This window comes from Stenella coeruleoalba (assembly GCF_951394435.1).
Source record: "Stenella coeruleoalba genome assembly, chromosome: 18".
NCBI lineage: Eukaryota > Metazoa > Chordata > Mammalia > Artiodactyla > Delphinidae > Stenella > Stenella coeruleoalba.
The window spans coordinates 18,825,462-18,847,174 of record NC_137164.1 but is presented as its reverse complement, the minus strand read 5'-3'; the positions used below and the strand labels follow the sequence as shown (position 1 = coordinate 18,847,174).

At 38.7% G+C, this 21,713-nt stretch overlaps 2 protein-coding genes across 6 annotated transcripts in view; one reads left to right on the top strand and one right to left on the bottom strand.

Annotated features, from left to right (window-relative positions):
- MED4 (mediator complex subunit 4) overlaps positions 1–1,635 on the bottom strand; it is a 204,543-nt gene extending 202,908 nt beyond the window's left edge. The window contains exons 1-2 of one of the 2 annotated variants that reach the window (XM_079903452.1): positions 1,505–1,635; positions 428–552 (exon numbers count right to left, since the gene is read on the bottom strand). The gene's annotated coding sequence lies outside the window, so the exon portion shown is untranslated. Of the gene's footprint in view, positions 1–427; positions 666–1,504 lie in introns of those variants that run through there. The other variant, XM_079903454.1, reaches the window with a different exon arrangement.
- Positions 1,636–2,028: 393 nt separating this feature from the next.
- RB1 (RB transcriptional corepressor 1) overlaps positions 2,029–21,713 on the top strand; it is a 131,803-nt gene continuing 112,118 nt past the window's right edge. For 3 of the 4 annotated variants that reach the window (XM_079903443.1, XM_079903446.1, XM_079903445.1), the window contains exons 1-2: positions 2,029–2,289; positions 5,068–5,194. In XM_079903443.1, coding sequence (XP_079759569.1) covers positions 2,159–2,289; positions 5,068–5,194 — 258 coding nt within the window. In that variant the 5' untranslated portion in view covers positions 2,029–2,158. The remainder of the gene's footprint in view (positions 2,290–5,067; positions 5,195–21,713) is intronic. The other variant, XM_079903444.1, reaches the window with a different exon arrangement.

Genomic DNA, 21,713 nt, shown 5'->3' with positions numbered 1-21,713 from the left:
CTCAGGTCAGCTTGTCTTAAGTCACAATGGCTGCAGCAACTGCAAGTGTCACATCCTCCAAATAGTTAAGGGGTAGAAGAACTATGTCATCCTTGTATCTCTTTTCAGCAGGCTCCCAGCAGCCTCTCTTTGATCCTGCAAAGACCAAAACTGGATCCTGTGCTCCTGACTACCCTAATCCTGGGCAAGGTGAGTGGAATTACCACTGTGATGGTATGTGCTCTCTGTAGCCGGGCCTGGGCATGGACCCTACCACCAGATAAATTTTAGTCCCCGAGAGAGGGTTTCTGAACTTAGGCAGAACCAGCTGTTGAGCAGGCCAATGATTGCCACCCCTTTTTCACATTCTGGCATATACCATGGCATACACAGAAAGTGATAATCCATTGTACGACACACAGGGATAAACCCAAGAGCTACGACTTGCCTGGGGCTGCTGCCTCAGCCTTGCTCAGCTGTTCCAAGGATGGGGGGGGGGTTCACACCGGAGCACAGCTGTATTTTATTCACAGCACCTCAGTTGAGAGGCTCTGAACCGGCAACCCACAGCATCTGCCAATGAGAGAAAAACATGTGCTCAAACTAGGCAATCTATTATTATAAGCAAGTACCAAGAGACAAGAGACAGTTTCTAAGCCAATGCTTGATGGTGGTAGTTCCAGCAAGCTCTTCTCTGATGTCTTTGTGCCTTTGCACATGCCGTTTCCCTCTCTTGGTGTTTTCTTTAACACGATGTAATGGATAAGTGGAGTCAAATATACCTGGGTTCAAATCCTCTACCACCTGTAAACCCATTTAACATTGTTCAAAATAAAGTAACGTCTGTCAAGGGCCACTATCAAGTCTCTTTCAGACACCCAAGGACTGGAAAATTACTGAAGACAACAAGTCTATTCTCAGAAAAAACACATCCTATAGAAGCACAGCCAGCCTGGTGACAACTGCGGACCAGAATAGATATCAACCCATCCCCTCTTTCTTGCATCTTGCCCTTTAAGACTCAGTAAAAGACTCAAACGCCCACCCTTCAGGGCCAACGCCACTCTATGCTTTTGGCCCCTTTCCTCCCTAGGAAAGAGAATAAAAACTAACTTTTCTTCCCCTGTTAATATTTCGGTCAACTCATTCACAACACGCGTCGGCTCACCTAACATCACCCATCAGCTCTGTAATATTGGTTAAATTAACTCCTCCGAGCCTGTTTTCCCAGCTGGGAAGTGTAATAGGACTACGACTCATTTTAAAGGGTTGTTTCTGAGTATTAAGTAGGACAATTATGTAAAGTGGCCAGAACAGTCCCTTGTACACAAAGTCCTCCTTAAATGTTAGGTCCATCGGGCAAACTTCTACTCAAATGCCACTGCTCCTCTGAAGCTGTCCCTTATACATTTCGAGGGTGCTTCCTGATTTTACACCCCTGTTAAATCATTTAGCACCCTGTCATCAGTTCTTTGCCCAACCCCTTCCCCAAAAGAACTCTAAAAGGCCAGTCACTGTCCCATACTTGGTCTCTCCTAAGGGTTGGCAAAATTCAGCTCCTGAGAGGTGTTCCAGAAGTTTTTGTTTTTGTTTCGGACGACTTCGCTTAACGGATTGGGCGGTAGGACTGCGGGCGAGAGGGAGGGCACCGCCCACGGAGCAGAGGGGCGTGCCCGCCCCGGGTGCGCTCGCCAGATACTCCCGGCAGGGCCTCCGCCGTAGCTCCGGATCCACCCGCAGATAGTGATGGGACCTGCGCTCGCCCACCAGGCTGGGTAGCGTCCCGTTACCGGAACCCACGCCTGGAAGGGCGAGTTTCGGGAAGAGACAGGTTCAGGCGGCTGCGGCTGCCTCTGGGCGGGCGCCTGGGCCCAGGCCAGGGCTCCCCTCCCGACCGCGCCCCCACCCCGCGCATCGCCCGGCACCCCGGTGCCCTCCCGACGCCGGCGGGCCCGGGAGCCTCGCGGACGTGACGCCGCTGGCGGAAGTGACGTTTTCCCGCGGTTGGACGCGGCGCTCGGTTGCCGGGCGGGGGAGGGCTCGTCCGGTTTTTCTCAGGGGACGTTCAAATTATTTTTGTAACGGGAGTCGGCAGAGGACGGGGCGTGCCCGACGTGCGCGCGTCCTCCCTCCCCGGCCCTCCTCCAGCGTCCGCCGGCGCCTGCCCTGCGAGGGCGTCATGCCGCCCAAAACCCCCCGTAGAGCAGCAGCCGCCGCTGCCGCCGCGGAGCCCCCGCCGCCTCCCCCGCCGCCTCCTCCTGAGGAGGACCCCGAGCAGGATAGCGGCCCCGAGGACCTGCCTCTGGCCAGGTGAGCGAGCCGAGCCGCCGCCGCCGGCGGCGCGCAGGGAGGGCGCCCGGAGGGTGCGTCGGCGGGCGCCGCGGCGTCTAGGCGGGGGCGCGTCTCCGCCGGGGACCGGGTCCCGGCAGGAGTAGGGACTCTCCCGGTGCCCCACCGCCGCGGAGCGCCCGGAGGAGGCTGACAGGAGTCTGGGTTCGGGAGCGAGGAGAGGGCGGCCGGGAGGGGTCTCGGCTCCAGCTTGACAGGTGTCGGGCGGGTGGGGCTCGGGTCGCTGAGCGAAGTGACAGGTGCCGCCTTTCCTCCGCGAGACTGGAGTCTCGCAGGCGGCGGGTGATTTCGAGACCCCATCAAATGCAAAACGGAAAAAAAAAAAAAAAACCACTGGTGCCTGTTGGAGAGGTTTTTCTCATGTTGAGGTTTGTAGTCCTCCGGTGGTCGTTTGATTTTCTGTTTTGGTCTCCTGCGATGCAGCAGTTGGAAAGTATTTTCCTCTGGGCGTGCAGCTGCATCTGAAGCCCAGTCCTGGGAGAGGCCAGCCAGAAAAGCCTTGGACGCTGCTGCAGAGATGCCATCGGACGTGAAGCGCAGGGTCCTGGGTGTCAGTTGCCCCCAGGAAACTCGGCTGAGGTGCTTTATGGCGTTCCCTTAGAAGAGTGCTTTCAGTACGTGAGGATTCACAGCCATCGGTAGTGACCGGTGGAACATAACTCTTTAGAGGAACTGGTGCATGGGCAAAAATATTGTGAGACATTTAGCCCAAGAGCTTGAAAGTTTCTAAACTTTTTCTTTTTTCTCGTTGCATAAAACTCTTCTTTCATGTTAGTCTGCTTCAGCGTGCCTCATTATTTCTTCCATTTTGCGTTTTGGCTTTGAGCCAGCGAGGATCCTGGTGTCCTCCTTTTTTGTTTTGTTTGTTTGAGTACAAAATTAGTGTTTTTGTGCTCATATGGAATTATTTTTTTTTCTCCTAAGTGGATTCTAAATTTAAGCAAGTCCATGATAATGCAGCAGAATATGACAAGGAGATATATATTGCAGCAGCTTATTTTTCTTGATTGTGATGCTTTATGGTTAGAACCCAAGATTGAACGAATACAGTTGTCATTATTATTGTCAGCACTAGCCCTACTTTGAGACTACACATTAGTTTCAAGGGAATGGGACACCTTTCTGTCCCTCAGTACTCCCTCCTGCAGTTCTAGTCTATCAGCAAGTCCTATTTCTCTTATCTCCCCAGACACTAACAGAATTCGGGACAAATTGTTAAAGATTGGAATGGGCTTTGGAAATGGCTTGTGAAAAGCTATTCGAAATGCATATATTTAGACTGTCTTATGTATTAATTAAAAATCATTCTCGCTAGTTTAAAAAAAAAAAAAAGCCCAGGGATGTTCTGGGAGAAGACATTCGTTTCTGATTAGACTGATATATACAGTACTTTCCAGTTTCCCTTTGTAAAATGCAGTGAAGTCTACTGTAAAGAACCCCATGTTATCCACAGAGCTTGGAAGCATTCTTGATTATTGTAGGGTAACCAGAAATATTGAAGTTCTGGCCATCACCAGGGAAAAGAGACTTTGTTTCTTTTATTTTGCAAAACTGTATTTTATATACCTTTAAATGATGGAACTATCAAAAATTCTCCTGTAAGTCAAAACCATGCAGTCTGTTCTTGATTATCCTTACCCATAAAATGTTTCCTTAGCATGGGCTATCAAACTCTACAGGTTAACTACTTAACAAGGATAGAACCACTGCCTGGCAATCTGAAGCCGAGAAACTTACTTGGGATGGATTCAGGGCCCAGTCCAACTGCATTTCCAGTGACAGAGCCCATGTCTACTTTGAGAGTTGAGGTCTTCCTGCTACTGTATTATCTCTGGCTTAAGTGATACAGTTGTAAGGGAAACCATCACTAGGAACAACATACCATCTTCATTCTTGAGATAACCAAAAGGTAATTATGTTTTGAAGTAGGGTTGGCAGTCTGGAATAGTGGTCAGGGGCATGGATTATAGAGTTAGGTTATTGGGTTTGTATCAGGGTTTCCCATTTACTGGCTGTGATCTCAGGTGAGTACTTTTAACTTTTCTGATTTGGTACTTATCTGTAAAACAAGGATAATAAGAGTACTTACCTAATAGGGCTGATGTGGGGTTCCGTCTACCTTCATCCAGGGTACTTTGTATGGGGCCATAGCAAATACTAAAAAACTGTAAGCTATGCCTCGTACTACTATTATTATTATTAGATGTCAAATAGACGTTAAGTGAATGAAAAAGAATTAGGCAAGAAGAATTTTTTGACTGCTTGTCTTGGTTAAGAAAGATCAAGAAGAAAAGGCTGAATTTGGTCATCATGTAAGAAATACTAGTAGGTAGATTAAATGAAACATTGATTGTATTTTAGCAAAGTTACTGATATTGAATTGATTTTGTAATATTATCTAAGGCTTTCCTCTTGGCTAGTATCATCCCAGCTTTCCCAAACAGTTTTAGCTATTGTACTTACTTTCCTTCACAAGGCTATTTTGCTGCTCTAAAGTATGTGATTCACCAGACCAGCAGACATTTTTCGCTGTGTGGTATTCTTGTTTTGGAAAGACTGAAGAAGATAAACATATGTTCAAATTCTAAGTGTAATTTTTTTCAAAGATAAACAAGATCCTAAAGTATTTAGTGATGCTTTCTTTCAGGATAGTGCTATTATATGCAAAATATTGAAACAAATATTTAATTAACTTGATTGTAAGTATGTGCCTATTACATGTATATTTTCATTTGGTAGGCTTGAGTTTGAAGAAACTGAAGAACCTGATTTTACTGCATTATGTCAGAAATTAAGGATACCAGATCATGTCAGAGAAAGAGCTTGGTTAACTTGGGAGAAAGTTTCATCTGTGGATGGAGTCTTGGTAAGGATTGTCTTAAAATTTTTTGAAAACATTTTTCTAATTTTAAAAATAATTTTTAATCACTGTAGAAAATTTAGAAAATGGAAAATATAAAGCAAAGCTAGTAACAATTCTATTACCCAGGGGCAATTTACTTCTGATAACATTAAAAATTAAAAAGAACCCAAAACTCTCCATGTAGGCCCCCCACCAAAGTATTTTAAAGCAAATTTTAGGTATCATATTTTACTCATAAATACTTCTGTCTGCTATAAAGACTTTTTAAAAAACAAAAAATGCCTCATAAAATAATTTTATACCTCATAAAATAATTTTTTATATCTTATAAAATAATTTTTAGTATCTCATAATAGTGTTCAAATTTCCTGATTGCCTTAGAATTCAGGATATTTGGTAATATTTTGAAATATTTCTTCCATTTTTTCTTTGCATCTGTATGTGTATACCACCAGCAAATAATTATTGATGCTTTATATGTGCTGGGGAATATTATAAACACTTTTCAAAGAACCCATTTGACAATCCGTTAAGATGTGAAATATAAAATCTTTATTTTACATGTAAAATGTAAAACCTTCATTTTATAGATGAAGACACTGAAGTAGAGCAAGGTTAAGTAACTTAACCAAGGACCCTGACTAATAAGATCTAAAGCATACTGTATATAACTACATGTATGATCCCATACATGTAGTTATATGTAGGTACATGTAGTTACATATAGGTTTGTATCTTGTTTAAAAAATTTTTTTCTTAACATATGAGCATTTTCTTATGTTATTAAATATTTTTTGATATTTGATAATGTAGTTTCCAGTGGTAATGTAATATTTTATTCATTATATGTATTTTAATTTGTTAACTCTTACTGTTATATGACATTTTTTCCTCCAACTTTGGAGCTGTAAAATAATGTGATTAAACATCCTTATTCGTAAGAGTGATGCCTGGCAGAAAGTAAGTCTGTGATAACTTGTTAAATAAATTCATGAACCAATCTCTGATTATTAGAATACATTCTTACAAGTTGAATTACTGAGTCAAAAGCTATGAACATGTATAAAACTCTTGGTAATTATTGCTAAATTGCACTCCAGACACTTTACATGAGTTTACTTTCTCATCAGTATTGTAGTAGAGTACATGTATGTCTTTTTTTACTGATCAGATCAATGCAACAAAATGTGCTTATGTACATCCCATAAAAATAACTATTTAAAACCATTAAAAAAATCTCTGATGTCTTAGTCTATTTGGACTATTATAACAAATACCATAAACTGGGTAGCTGATAAACAATAGAAATTTATTTCTCACAGTTCTGGAGGCTGGGAAGACCAAGATCATGGTGCTGGCAGATTCTGTGTCTGGTGAGGGCCCACTTACTTGTTCACAGATAGTGCATTGTCACTGGCCTCACTTGGCAGAGTGGGTGGGAGCTTTTACTGGCTTCTTTTATAAGGGCACCAATTCCATTCATGAGGGCTCTGCCCTCCTGACCTAATCACTCCTGAAGGCCTCATCCCCTAATAACATCACATTGGGTATGAGGTTTTCAGCATATGAATTTTGGGGGGACACAAGCATTCAGTCCATAGCACCTGGTAACAAAAAAAAGGAGAAAACAAATCTCACAGTTCCAAAGATCTAGACATATTCAAGAACTCCATACTAAAAAGGAATACTTGAAGTATCTTGGATGAATGATATTATTGGTATCATCCCAAAGGACCTAATGTATATCTCCACTGATTTGGGTACTTCATGTACAGAGCTGTTTCTGTGCATGCCGTTAAAGAGTCCTTCACTTCTCTCTCTTCCATAAATACTAGGCTTTTAGTTTTCAGAAAGTTGAGAAGGGGTGTTTGATTGTAGAGAGTTTGGTGAGTATAGATAGTTTCCAACTTTTAAGCTGGTTGTGTTCCAAATCTCTTTGCAAGTACAATATGGTAGTTAGATTTTCGGGCTCGTTCACAGAAAACTTTTTTTTTTTTTTTTAACTGAACTGTAGCAGTTAATAGTTTTGGGCTTCAGACTTGAATATATATATATACTATATATATATATATATATATATATAAAATATATGTATATTTTATATATATAAAAGTAACATTTCATATATATGAATATATATATGTGTATATATATACATATATATGTGTATATATATGTGTGTATATATATATATGAATAAATGTTACTGCTTTTGTATCCTACCCTTTTCTCCTCCTGGCTTTGTCCCTGCTTTCTACGGGAACTGGCACACTTTAAAACTCATCTCCTGATGGAGCTCATGATGGGGACTAGGACATGTGCAGTCATTCCTGGTTGTGTGCTGAGGAAGACAAGAAAGGAATTTCATGTTGCCTTTGGGATTTGGGGTACCTTTTTGTTGGGTACGACTGGATGATGTTGTGTTGTCCTGTTATAATTCACCAGACTTTTGCATAGAAATCTTATTTTAAGTGATAGTTAAGTTTTTGAGGGTTGACCTGATAATTTAACCTTCATTTATACAGTAATTTCTAAGGGAGAATATGAGCCAGTGTGTGCTGAGAAGCGAATGAATGACAAAATGAACCTGTTTCCTATGCAGCCATTCTAGTTGCGATTGGCTGTCTTCTTTGAAACAAGAAGAGGAATGTGGTAACTTAGGGCACTTTTTGGCAACTGAAAATAGATAATGTTTATTGAAATAGAGGATGGGTTAAGAGCAAGGATTTGTCATCAGACTGGACTGACTCAAGTCTCAGATCTACCATATACTGGCTCTGTGATCTCGAAAAGTTACCTAAAATCTCCAAGCCTCAGTTTTTTATTTGTAAAGGGAACTAACAATGATTTTTGGAACTTGGAGTTATTTTGTGGATTAAATAAATTCATGCATATAAAGCACTTATTAGTGTAAATGAGTGCCTATATTAGGTCATGCAAGAGGAATTATTTGACTTAAGAATTACTGCAGAAAATCTTACATTAATATTTTTTTAGGAAAATTTAAGAATCAGTTAAAATGGTTGAAGTTTTAAATGGATGTATAGTGATTCTGATGCAGTATTTTTGCTAAAATCCACATTTTTGAGTTCTTCAGAGTAAAAGAAGTTGTTTATGCATACATGAAAGCATACATTAATTCTTTTAAAGGAAAGGTTTGTGGTATTTTGTCTAGAAATTTCTCCTTGTATAAATGTTTAGTAAGTATGTAATAGGTGATTGCTGTTGTAAGATTAGATTGTGTTCGTGCTGCTTATAGCATATGAATAAAATAAGGAACTTTCCATCAAGAAATTGGCCAGGAATGCTTTTCATACTGTGACTTATGGTGAATCAGTTGTTGGAATTTTGGTTTTCTTTCTGTGTCTTGAATGACAGTGTGGTAGAATAGAAAAGACCTTGGACCTCAGAGCAAAAAACTTTGTAGTTGTAATGTAGCTATATGATTTTAGGCAAATTGTTTAATTCTCCAGTCTCTGTTTGCTCATCTGCAAAGCAGAAATGATGTCTGAATGTCAGTTTCTTTGGGCTTTGCATGTGTATGTGTGTGTGTGTATGTGTGTTTGTATATGTTTTTTGTGTGTATGTATTCAAGGGCTTTGAAATATATTGCCCTTGATAGAGGCATTTTTATAGGTCATTATATTTAGAAAGATAATTGAAAAAAATAGTTTGGAATTGGAGTAATACTAGGCATTCCAGTTAAGCTATACTGCAGAAATATGAAGGGGTTTGTTACTAACCTTAGAAAGCAGAATATCTATTTTAAAATTATGTGTAGTGAAAGGTCCCTTTACCTGTAGTTTTCTAGTCCTTAGTAATATATGTACCCTTTCTGTTTGGCGATGGTGCTGGTATCCTGATTGTATGTGGATGTTGCTGAGCCAAGTGCACTTCAGAACATGTACGTGAACGTTATATTTGTATTACAGTTGTAGGATATTTGCAGCTTCTTTTATTTCTGTTTCCAGTCCTCAGATTAATTTTTTAAAACATTTTGTTATGGAGAATTGCAGATATTTATAAAAGTAGGTAGAGAAAATAGTATGACTTCTCATATACCTCTTAGCCAGCTTCAGCAGTTATCAGTCATAGCCAAACTCTATTTCTCCCTGACCCCAGATTATTTTAAAGTATCCCAGATATGATGTTTCATCTGTACATATTTCAGTATGTATGGGGAAAAAAATAAGAACTCTTAAAAAAATGACCACAGTTCATCACACCTGACAAAATTAATGAAAATTCCTTAATATCAAGTATCCAGCGTTCAAATTTTCTTGATTGTTTCATAAGTTCTTTTTTTTTTTTCAGTATGCTCTAATGAGGATTTAAATAAGATCCATACAGTATGATTGGTTGACTTGTGTCTTAAATCTTTTAATCTGTTGGTTTCACGTCTTCCTTCCCTCCCCCTTTTCCTTTCTTTTCTTTTCTTTCTTTTTTTTTTTTCAATTTATTTGTTGAAGAAACTGGATTGTTTATCCTGTGGAATTTCTTACTGTGTGTATTTTACAGATTGTACCTCCTTCATTGTTTAACATATTTGCTAATTCTCTGTGTTTCCTAGAAATGGATCTAGAGGCCTGATCAGATCCTGGTTTGATATTTTCCAGAAGAAATACTTCAGAGATGTTGTTGTGTATGACTGTTAGTAGACACATAATGTCTTGCTATCTCTCTCTCTTTTTTTTTCTTTTTTTGATGTAAGCTATTATTGATGACCATTGACTAGATCCATCAGGGGTTGCTAAATGGTGAACTGATAACTTTATCATTCCGTTTTCAATTATTAGCTGTAATTCTTCTGTAAATGGAAACTTTCCTCCATCAATTATTCTTATTCTGAAGTACAGATTATTCAGGAAAGGTAGGATAAGTGCTTTATTCTTTGCTTTTATTGACTAGTTTTCAAGCTGATGAGTTTGTTTTGTAACATTCTGTAAAGGTGACCAATGATTATAATCATCTTTTCAAGTATTATCTTGACAGTACCAATAGCCCAGTTTGACTGTACATAGACATTTAATAAGATCTTTACTCAATGATATTATGACATACTGTTGACCCTTGAACAGTGTGCGGGTTAGGGGCGCCAACCCTCTACACAGTCAACAACCCGCATATGCAGTTCCTTCCTATACAAGGTTCCTCTGTTTCCGCAGTTTCACATCTGAAGGTTCAGCCAACCTTAGGTCACGTAGTAGTATAGTATTTACTACTGAAAAAAGTCTGCCTGTAAGTGGATGCACAGAGTTCATAGCCATGTTCTTCAAGGGTTAACTGTATTTTGTAACATCAAGAATGAATTGGATGTGAGGTCATATAGTATTTAACCTTTGGGATTGTCTTTTTTCATTCAGCTTAATTCCCTGGAGATACAGTGATGTTATATGTCAGTATATTAGTTTGCTAAGGCTGCTGTAACAAAATACTACAGACTGGGTGGCTTAGACAGCAGAAATGTATTTTCTCACAGTTTTGGAGGCTGGAAATCCAAGATAAGAGCTGGGCAGCTTTGGTTTCTTCTGAGGTCTCTCTCCTTGGCTTGCAGATGGCTGCCTTCTCCTTATGTTCTGGAATGGTTTTCCTGTGCGCGTATCCCTGGCGCCTTTTTGTGTGTCAGATTTCCTGTTCATGTAAGGATGCTAGTCAGATTCAGTAAGGCCCACACTTCTGTCCTCATTTCAACTTACTGTACCTCTTTGAGACCCTGTCTCCAAATACAGTTACATTCTCAGGTACTTGGGGTTAGGGCTGCAACATAGGAATTTTGTGGGGGGAGCACAATTCAGCCCATTGCAAATAGTTTGTTCGTTGTTTTTTTTTTTTTTGGTAGTATTCCATGGTATGGCTGGACCACAGTTTGTTTAATCATTCATTTACTGAAAGATGGATGTGCTGTTCATAGGTTTTAGCTATTATGAATAAAGCTGCTGTGAACATTCGTGTATAGGTTTTTGTGTGGACATCAGTTTTCCACTCTTTAAGTAAACACCAAGGAGTGTGATTGCTGGATCCTGTGGTAAGATCCTATGGTAAGAGTACGTTTATTTTTGTAAGAAACGTCCAGATTATATCCAGAGTGGCTGTATCATTAATGAAAGTTCTTATTGTTTCACATTCTTCCCAGCATTTGGTGTTGTCAGTGTTTTGAATTTTGACCATTCTAATAGGTGTGCTCTCTCATTGTTTTAATTTGCAATTCTCTAATGATATGTGATGCTGAACATCTTTTCATATGCTTACTTGCCATCTGTACATCTTCTTTGGAGCGGTGACTACACCTTGTGCCAATTTTTAAATCTGCTGTTTATTTTCTTATTGTTTTAGGAGGAGTTTTAGGAGGAGTTTATGTATTTTGGGTAACAGTCCTTTTCAGATATATCTTTTGCCAATATTTTCTCCCATTCTGTGGCTTGACTTCTCATTATCTTGACAGTGTCTTTCACAGAGCAGAAATATTTAATTTTAATAAAGTCTGGTTTATAAATTCTTTTCTGAATCATGCCTTTGGTTGGTATTGTATCTAAGTATCATTGCTATCATACTTCCTGACTTCAAACTATATTACAAAGCTACATTAATCAGAATGGAATGGGATTAGCATTCAAACAGACACATAGATCAATGGAAAAGAATAGAGAGCCCAGAAATAAACCCACACACATATGTGGTCAATTAATTTGTGACAAAAGGAGCCAAGAATATACAACAGGGGTAAGACAGTGTCTTCAATAAAGGGTGCCGGGAAAACTGGACAGCCACATGCACAAAATGAAACTCACTGTCTCACACCATAGACAAAAACGAGCTTGAAGTGGATTAAAGACTTGAACATAAGAAACCGTAAACTCCTAGAAGAAAACAGGTGGTAAGCTCCTTGACATCAGTCTTGGCGATGATTTTTTGAATTTGACACCAAAAGCAAAGGCAACAAAAGCAAAAATAAACAAGTAGGACTACGTCAAAATAAAAAGCTTCTGTACAGGAAAGGAAAGCGTCAACAAAATGAAAAGGCAACCTACCAATTGGGAGAAAATATTTGCAAATCATATATCTGATAAGGGGTTAATATCCAAAATACATAAAGAACAAACAGTCCAGTTAAAAACTGGGCAGAGGAACAGAATAGACATATTTCCATAGAAGACATATGGATGACTTACAGGTACATGAAAAGGTGCTTAACATCTCTAATCATTGGGAAAATGCAAATCAAGCCATAATAAAATATCACTCACATCTGTTAGAATGGCTATTATCAAAAAGACAAGAAATAACAAGTGTTGGTGAGAATGTAGAGAAAAGGGAACCCTAGTACACTGTCGGTAAGAATGTATATTGGTGCAGCCGCTGTGAAAAACTGTACGGAGGGAGGAGAGAGAGATCAAGATGGAGTTAAAGGACACGGGCTCACCTTCACTCACTTGAACACATCAAAACCAGAACTACATACAGAGCGATGTTTGGTGAAATCGACCCGGGGACTAGCAAGATGACTCTTCTACAACCAAGGCTGTAAAGGAATTATATAGAAAACAAAAAGTGAAGTTACACATTATTATTACAATAATAATATCTTTTGCAATTGTCCTTTTTTTTTTTTTTTTTTGCGGTACACGGGCCTCTCACTGTTGTGGCCTCTCCCGTTGCGGAGCACAGGCTCCGGACGCGCAAGCTCAGTGGCCATGGCTCACGGGCCCAGCCGCTCCGCGGCATGTGGGATCTTCCTGGACTGGGGCACAAACCCGTGTCCCCTGCATTGGCAGGCGGACTCTCAACCACTGCGCCACCAGGGAAGCCCTGCAATTGCCTATTTTAAAAATTTATTTATTTTATTTATCTTTGGCTGCGGTGGGTCTTTGTTGCTGTGCACAGGCTTTCTCTAGTTGTGGCGAGTGGGGGCTACTTTTCGTTGCAGTGCGCAGGCTTCTCATTGCAGTGGCTTCTCTTGTTGCTGAGCATGGGCTCTAGGCACGCACGCTTCAGTAGTTGTGGCTTGCAGGCTCTAGAGCGCAGGTATTTGTAGAGCGCAGAGTATTTGTGGCTCACGGGTATAGTTGCTCTGAGGCATGTGGGATCTTTCTGGACCAGGGATTGAACCTGTGTCCCCTGCATTGGCAAGCAGATCCTTAACCACTGCACCACCCAGGAAGTCCTGCCCATGTATATACTTTTACTGAGATTTTTATTTCTTCATATGGCTTTGAGTTACTGACTTTAGTCCTTTAATTTCAACCTGCAGGACTCTTTTTAGCATTGCTCATAGGATATGTATAGTGGTAATGATAATTATCTTCCTCAACTTTTGTTTATCTAAGAATGTCTTAATTTTTTCCTCACTTTTGAAGGACAGTTTTGCTGCCTATTGCAATCCTGGCTGACAGTTTTTTTCTTTTAGCACATTGAATACATCAGCTCCTTCTGAATACTGCCTTCTGGCCTTCAGAGTTTCTGATGAGAAATCTGCAGATAATCTTATTGAAGATCCTTTATACATGATGGCTTTCTTCTTTCTTGCTGCTTTAAAAATTCTCCCTTTGTGGGCTTCCCTGGTGGTGCAGTGGTTGACAGTCCGCCTGCTGATGCAGGGGACACGGGTTTGTGCCCTGGTCCGGGAAGATCCCACATGCCGCGGAGTGGCTGGGCCCATGAGCCATGGCCACTGAGCCTGCGCATCCGGAGCCTGTGCTCTGCAACGAGAGAGGCCACAACAGTGAGAGGCCGGCATACCAAAAAAAAAAAAAAAAAAAAAAAAAAAATTCTCCCTTTGTCCTTGGGACTGACAGCTTGCTTATAATATGTCTTGGAATGGGTCCCTTTGAGTTCATCCTACTTGGAGTTTAAGCTTCTTGGATGCTTATATTCATGTCTTTCATCACATTTTGGAAATTTTGGCCATTATTTTAAAAAATATTTTCCGTTTCTTTTTTCTCTCTCTTCTTCTGGAACTCCCATAATGCATATGTTGTTCCACTTAATGGTGTCTTACAGGTCCCTTAGTCTCTGTTCGCTTTTCTTCAGATTTTTTCTTTCTGTTTCTTAGACTCAGTACATTGTCCTGTCTTCAAGTTTGTTGTTTCTTGCTTCTGCTTTCTCAAATCTATCTCTGAATCTCTGTAGTGAATTTTTCATTTTGGTTATTATACTTTTCAGCTCCAGAATTTCTAGAGACTTCTTTTTTAGGTTCTATCTATTGATATTTCCATTTTGTTTGTACATCATTTTCTTGACATATCTTCCTTTAGTTCTTTGAGCATCTTTAAGACACTTGTTTTAAAATTTTCATCTAGTAAATCTGCCATGAAATCTTTTTCAAGGATACTTTCTTTTGGCCAACTTTTTTTTCCTTTAAATGAGCCCTACTTTCTTGTTCTTTGTATGCATTGTCATTTTTTTGTTGAAAACTGGACATTTGAATCTAATAATGTGGTAAGTCTGATATCACATTCTCCCCACTTCCCTAGAGTTTGCTGTTTGTTTGTTTGTTTTCATTTTTGTTTGGTTTGGTTTTGATTGTTGTAGGCTATGTCTGTGCCAGGGATCAGCCTGAAGTATAAACTTAAGGTCTTCTCAGGCCTTTTCTGATTCTGTGCCTTTCTTGGGTGTGCAGTGTGACTTTCTAATTTCCTCCATTTATTTGGTTACTTTTGAATGTCTTAGTCCAATGTCTGACTCCCAAAAGAGGAAAAAGAGAAAAAAATGAAGAGTAGGGGGAAGGTGCCAACTTTTTAAATCTCCTGGCAGTCACTTCAACTAGAGGGAGAGGTGCTTACAACAATGGGAGAGGTGCAACAACAGTAGCCCCCACCTCTTTGCCTGCTCTTCCGTGATGAGCAGTGATAAGTGATCAGAGCACAGATCTGTGAAATTTGGAGGACTGGGTCCTTTCTGCACACCCTGGCTCCTGCAGATTCTGTGCAGGCTGTTCCAGGAACATGTGCATAGTTGCCTGCCATGTGGGTGACAGTTGGCTATGGGTACCTGTTACTGTGTTCAGAGCTGAAATTGACAGAAATTAACTATCATTCACCTTCTTTGCCTTCCCCTGGAAGTTGTAAGCCTTTAATAGACTCCAGAGTTCCAGAATAGTTATATCCGACAGATTCTGCCAGTGCAACTGTTGTCTGGGTGGGGAGACAGATTTCTAGTGCTTCCTACTCTGCTGTCTTCCCAGAATTCTCTCTTCATATGAGTTTTAGGATCAATTTGTCAGTTTCTTTCAGAAAGACAGTTGAGATTTCAGTAGAGGTTATACTGAATCTCTAGATTAATTTGGGGAGTATTGCCATCTTAACAGTATTATCTTCAGATGCATGAGCATGAAATGTCTTTCCATTTATTGAGATATTCTTTAATTTTTCAACAGTATTTTTAGTTTTTAGAGTACAAGTCTTGCAATTAAAATATTATTCCTAAGTATTTTATTCTTACTGATTCTGTTATAAATGGAATTTGTTTTTGGTTTTTGGTTTATTCATTGCTGGTGTATAGAAATACAGTTGACTTTTGCATGTTGATTTTGTATGCTGCAAACTTGCTGAATTCATATTTTAATTCAAATAGTTTTTTAGTGTATTCCTTAGAATTTTCTGAATACAAGATCATATTGTCTGCAAATAGAGATAGTTTTACTTCTTCCTTTATAATCTGGATGCCTTTTATTTCTTTTTCTTCCCTAATTGCCCTGGCTAGAACCTTCAATACATTGTTGTCTTTTTCCTTATCTTAGGGGGAAGAACATTCAGTCTTTTACCATTATTTATGATGTGGGCTTTTTGTCGATGCCTTTGTCAGGTTGAGGACGTTCCCTTTTATTCCTGTCGTATTGAGTGTTTTGTCAAATGATTTTGGATTTTGTCAAATGATTTTTCTGCATCTATTGAGATAATCATATGTTTTTTTCTCCTTATTGATATAATGTATTATATTATTTTAAGATTTTAAACAACATTGCATTTTTAGGATAAAGTGGGTCTTATCCTAAAAATCCCACTTGGTCATAGTCTGTAATTCTTTTTATATATTTGTAAATTTGGTTTCCTCGTATTTTGTTGAGGATTTTTTTTTTTTTTTGGCTGTGTTGGGTCTTTGTTGCTATGCACGGGCTTTCTCTAGTTGTGGTGAGCGGGGACTACTCTTCATTGCAGTATGCGGGCTTCTCATTGTTGTGGCTTCTCTTGTTGCGGAGCACATGCTCTAGGTGCACAGGCTTCAGTAGTTGTGGCACGTGGGCTCAGTAGTTGTGGCTTGCGAGTTCTAGAGCTCAGGCTCAGTAGCTGTGGTGCACGGGCTTAGTTACTCCATGGCATGTGAGATCTTCCTGGGCCAGGGCATGAACCTGTGTCTCTGGAGTTGGCAGGCAGATTCTTAATCACTGCGCCACCAGGGAAGCCCTTTGTTGACAATTTTTATGCATATGTTCATAAGAAATTTTGGTCTCTATTTTCTTTCCTTGTAATGTCTTTGTATGATTTTAGTGTCAGGGTAGTACTGACCTCTCACAGAAGGAGTTGGGAAATGTTTCCTCCTCTTCAGTTTTTATGGAGCAATTTGGTGACTTGATATTAATTCTACTTTAAATATTTGGTAGAATTCACCAGTGAAACCATCTGAGCCTGGACTTTTCTCTGTGTAGAAGTTTTAAAATTACTAATCCAACCTCTTACCTTGTTGGAGGTCTTTTCAGATGTCAGTTTCTTTTTGAGTTGGTTTTGGTCCAACTCTTTTGGAGTTGGATCTTTTTAGAAATTTGTCCATTTCATCTGTGTTATCTAATTTGTCAGCATGCAGTTGTTCATAGCATTCCTGTTATAATTCTTTTTTTATTTCTGTAATGTTGGTCTTAATGTCCTTATTTCATTCCTAATTTTAGCTAATTTGAGTCTTTCTTTTTTCTTGATCAATCTAACTAAAAGCTTCTCTATTTTGTTGGTTTTTTCAAAAAACCAGTCTTTGGTTTTATTGTTTTTTCTCTTCTATTCTCTAAAAAATTTAATCAAACCATTTCCTTCCTATCCTTTTTACCATTTAATGTTTTAAACGTAATATAAATGTTGGATAACATTATTAAAGTTCATCATGAACTACTCAGATATATCTAACATATAATTATATATAATTGTTATAATAATATATAATTTGACTTCCTACTTTTAAAATTGCTTTTTCTTCATGAAAGTTTTTACTGTTGGCCAGTATTGTTTACTGCAGTATATTTTCTTCTTTCTGAGGATCCATGGAAGGAATTTTACTCTCATCTCTGAATGAAGACTAGCTAGGCTTCTTCTGAGAAGCTATTTTATTTTATTTTATTTTATTTTATTTTGTGGTCATTATGAATCTTATAACTTATTGTCTACTGTTTTGAATTCCACCTTTCAAGGCGTAGTATGTAGTTTTTCAGATACTAACATCTTGTCATTTTCTCCCACCATTTCTATATTTCCCTTTCAGCATTTCAAAAATATATATATTCATATATAAACACACACCCATATATATTCAAAACTCAAATGTACTTGTTTTAAAAAATTTTATAGTAATAGAGTGAAAAGTGAATATCCATTGCTCTCTTTGTATTCCCACTTCTGTAGAAATAACCACTGATAAATTTTTTGCTCATTCTATCCCTTCAACCCTTCCTCACTTCCCCTTTCACACCCACACACACAAAGGATTTTTATTTTACCTCACTGAGGTCTTATTATTTACTTACACTTTTTAGCCAATTTATTATCAGTGTGTTTGAAATAGGCAGTAGATTCAGATGGTTCAAGATTCAAAAGAAATAAAAATGTAAACAGTGAGAAGTCTCTCTCATTCTTTCCCCTAAGCTGCCTGCTTTTCCTCTGTAGGCAGCTAATAAAAGTTTCTAGTTTTTGCATTTTTCTGCACCTTGCTTTTTTCATGTAGTGATGTATCTTGAAGAGCACCTCTCCCTCTGTGTTTAGCTTAATCTTTTTAGTGGATGTATTTCCCATTGTATGGATGTGTAATTTATTTATATATTCCCCTGTTAGCAAACATTTAGTTTATTTTTGAACATTTGATACTACAAACTGCTGCAGTGAATAGCTTTTTATATACATTTAATGCACAAATGAGAGTACTGCTGTAGTGTAGATTCCTAGAAGTGAAACCACTGGGTCAGAAGACATTCACATTTTAAAAATTTAATAGATTATGTCTTTGCTCATAGAATAAAATCTTTGCTGATATCTCACTTTTCCAGTGAGGCCTAAGACTGTTTAATACTGTAATCTGCCCCTACTTCTCCCTCAAATTCTCTATTCACTTTACCCTGCTTTTTTTTAAATTGAAGTATAGTTGTTTACAATGTTGTGTTGGTTTCTAGTGTACAGCAAAGTGATTCAGTTACGCACGTGTGTGTGCGTGTGTGTATTGTTACAAGATACTGAATATAGTTCCCTGTGCTGTACAGTAGGACATTGTTGTTTACCTATTTTATAATTTTTTTTTTTTTTGGCTGCATTGGGTCTTTGTTGCTGCGTGTGGGCTTTCTCTAGCTGTGGCCAGCGCAGGCTACTCTTTGTTGCGGTGCTTCTCATTGAGGTGACTTCTCTTGTTGCAGAGCACGGGCTCTAGGCGCGTGGGCTTCTGTAGTTGTGGCCCGTGGGCTCAGTAATTGTGGCTCGCGAGTTCTAGAGCACAGGCTCAGTAGTTGTGGTGCATGGGCTTAGTTGCTCCGTGGCACGTGGGATCTTCCCAGACTAGGGATCGAACCTGTGTCCCCTGCATTGGCAGGTGGATTCATAACCACTGTGCCACCAGGGAAGTCCACCTATTTTATAATTTATATATAGTAGTGTGTATCTATTAATCCCAAGCTCTTTCCCCTTTGGTAACCATAAGTTTGTTTTCTGTGTCTGTGAATCTGTTTCTGTTTTGTCCATAAGATCATTTGTATCATTTTTTAGATTCCACATGTAAGTGATATCTTATGATACTTGCCTTTGTCTGTCTGACTTACTTCACTTAGTATGATAGTCTCTGGGTCCATCCATGTTGCTGCAGATGGGATTATTTCATTCTTTTTGATGGCTAAGTAATATTCAGTTGTGTATATATACCACATCTTCTTTATCCATTCATCTGTCGATGGACACTTGGCTGTTTCCATGTGTTGGCTATTGGTATGAACATTGGGGTGCATGTATCTTTTCAAATTAGAGTTTTATCCAGATTTATGCCCAGGAGTGGAATTGCAGGATCATATGGTAGCTCTATTTTTAGTTTTTTAAGGAACCTCCATACTGTTCTCCATAGTGTCTGCACCAGTTTACATTCCCACCAACAGTGTACGATACCCTGCTCTTTTTTCTCTCTTTCTTTTTTAAATTTTATTTATTTTTGGCTGCACTGGGTCTTTGTTGCTGTGCATGGGCTTTCTCTAGTTGCAGCGAGTGGGGGCTACTCTTTGTTGCGGTGTGCGGGCTTCTCATTGCAGTTGCTTCTCTTGTTGCAGAGCACGGGCTCTAGAGTGCAGGCTCAGTAGTTGTGGCGCACGGGCTTAGTTGCTGCGCAGCATGTGGGATCTTCCTGGACCAGGGCTTGAACCCGTATCTCCTGCATTGGCTGGTGGATTCTTAACCACTGCGCCACCAGGGAAGGCCTCTTTTTCAAACATAGTATATAGTTTACTTATAGATACTGATTTTTGTTTATTATCGTTCTCTTCCCCCTAAAATGTCAGCTCCAGGAAACAGGAATGTTTATTTTGTTTACTGATGTATTCCCAGCAGTTATAATAGTGCTTACTGCTTGGTAGGCATTTAGTAAATATTTGCTGAATAAATTAAATGAATTAGAGAATAAGGTACAAAATTATCCTTCCTAAAAAGCCCAATTTCTTTACCCACATATTTTGGATTTTGGAGTCTTATTTTATATAGTTTTCTAAGATTAAAAAAAAATTCTTTTTAGTACATATTAGGATATAAATGACTGAAAACAGCTATAATGTATTTCTTTTAAAAAACTACCCCTCCCTCAATTCCCCACAAACATAGGGATGAACTCTAAGTTTTATTCTCCATATTAGAAGTAGATACCAGAAGGATACATCACACACTATATAGCATCTTCTTTTCCAAAGGATTGGAATGACTGTGGAGATTGTTATAGGCTTCCAGGTTTGCTAGGATATCTTCAATCTCAATTTAATAGGACTATTTGTTTTTCTGTACTTTAAACATCTTTATGCTCTATATAAATATAATTTAGATAAAACATATGTTGTTTTGAAATAAATGATTGTAAATGATCTATCAGTGAATTAATTAATGTTTTCCTTATTATGTGCATTATAGTTTTAGAGGCCTGATATTCATAATTATTGATGTTCAGATTGGTAGTTATTTCTGCCTGTTACATGTTCAGCTATAAACAGATAGTCAAGTTTATATGAGACCTAGATATTTAGGAGAGCTTTGAAGTGAATTATTTTATCAAAATTTCCTATTCCTCTTCCTGTTTTAATTTACCTCTTTTCAATATGTGCTCTGATTTTCTCATTCTACAAACTTTTTTTTAAGGTAAGTTGAATCAGAATTATCAATATATTGCAGTCAGAAACCACCAAATTTTCCCCACCTTGGATCTGTTTTAAGAAGTTTACCAAACTTAGTTTATTAAATAATAATTTTTCCTAGTTTTATTCAAGGCATACAAAGCTGCCAGCCAGTGTTTTTTATCAATGTAAAGGTAAATTGTGTTACCTTGCTGCATTGAATTCTAGCAAAAGTGAAGTATTTGGTACTTTAGTTACTGAGGCATTATTGAAAGTAAACATATGGGTTCTCTTAAGTTTTTAAAAATTTCAGCACATTTGCCAAAGATTATCATTTTATGATTTGGAACCCTAGAAACTCCCAGACCACAGGACTTGATGATCAATGATCCCTTTCATTTCCCTTCCAGTTGAGATTCTTTCATTTTAACGCCAACTCATTTATTCATTAGTTATGTTTTCATTTTTTTCAAGTATTATATGTGATACTGGTAGAAGGAGTTGACATGCAAACTTTGGAAGATACCTTTTATACATATAATTAAATCTGAGTTGTAGGAGTTGACTTCCTCAGTTTTTTTCATCTTTGTTTCTAAGAGTGGTAGACATCGATTTCATTGATCTTTTACAGAAAAACCAATTAATTAGTCGTTGTTTTAATATGGCGGCAGTTTTCTCTCCTCTGTGGCTATATCTTCTTGGGTGGGTCATCTTTTGGGCCTTTGACTCAATAAAGCAAGCAGAGAGCTTGACTAGAAACTAAATTCCAGGTCAGTTATGTATCACATGTTTAGGAAATGAGGTCTGTAGTATCATTTGTTTGTGTGAGTTAGTCCTGTTGATACTCACTAGGTTATCAATGTGTGATCAGGAGCTAAAGAAACTAGTAGAACCAGTATTCTTACCTTACATTTTTTACTCATGATTCAGTTGCTGCTTGTTTCTCTGAGCATACTAGGAGGAAAAAGAGTAAAAAAAGTCATTCTA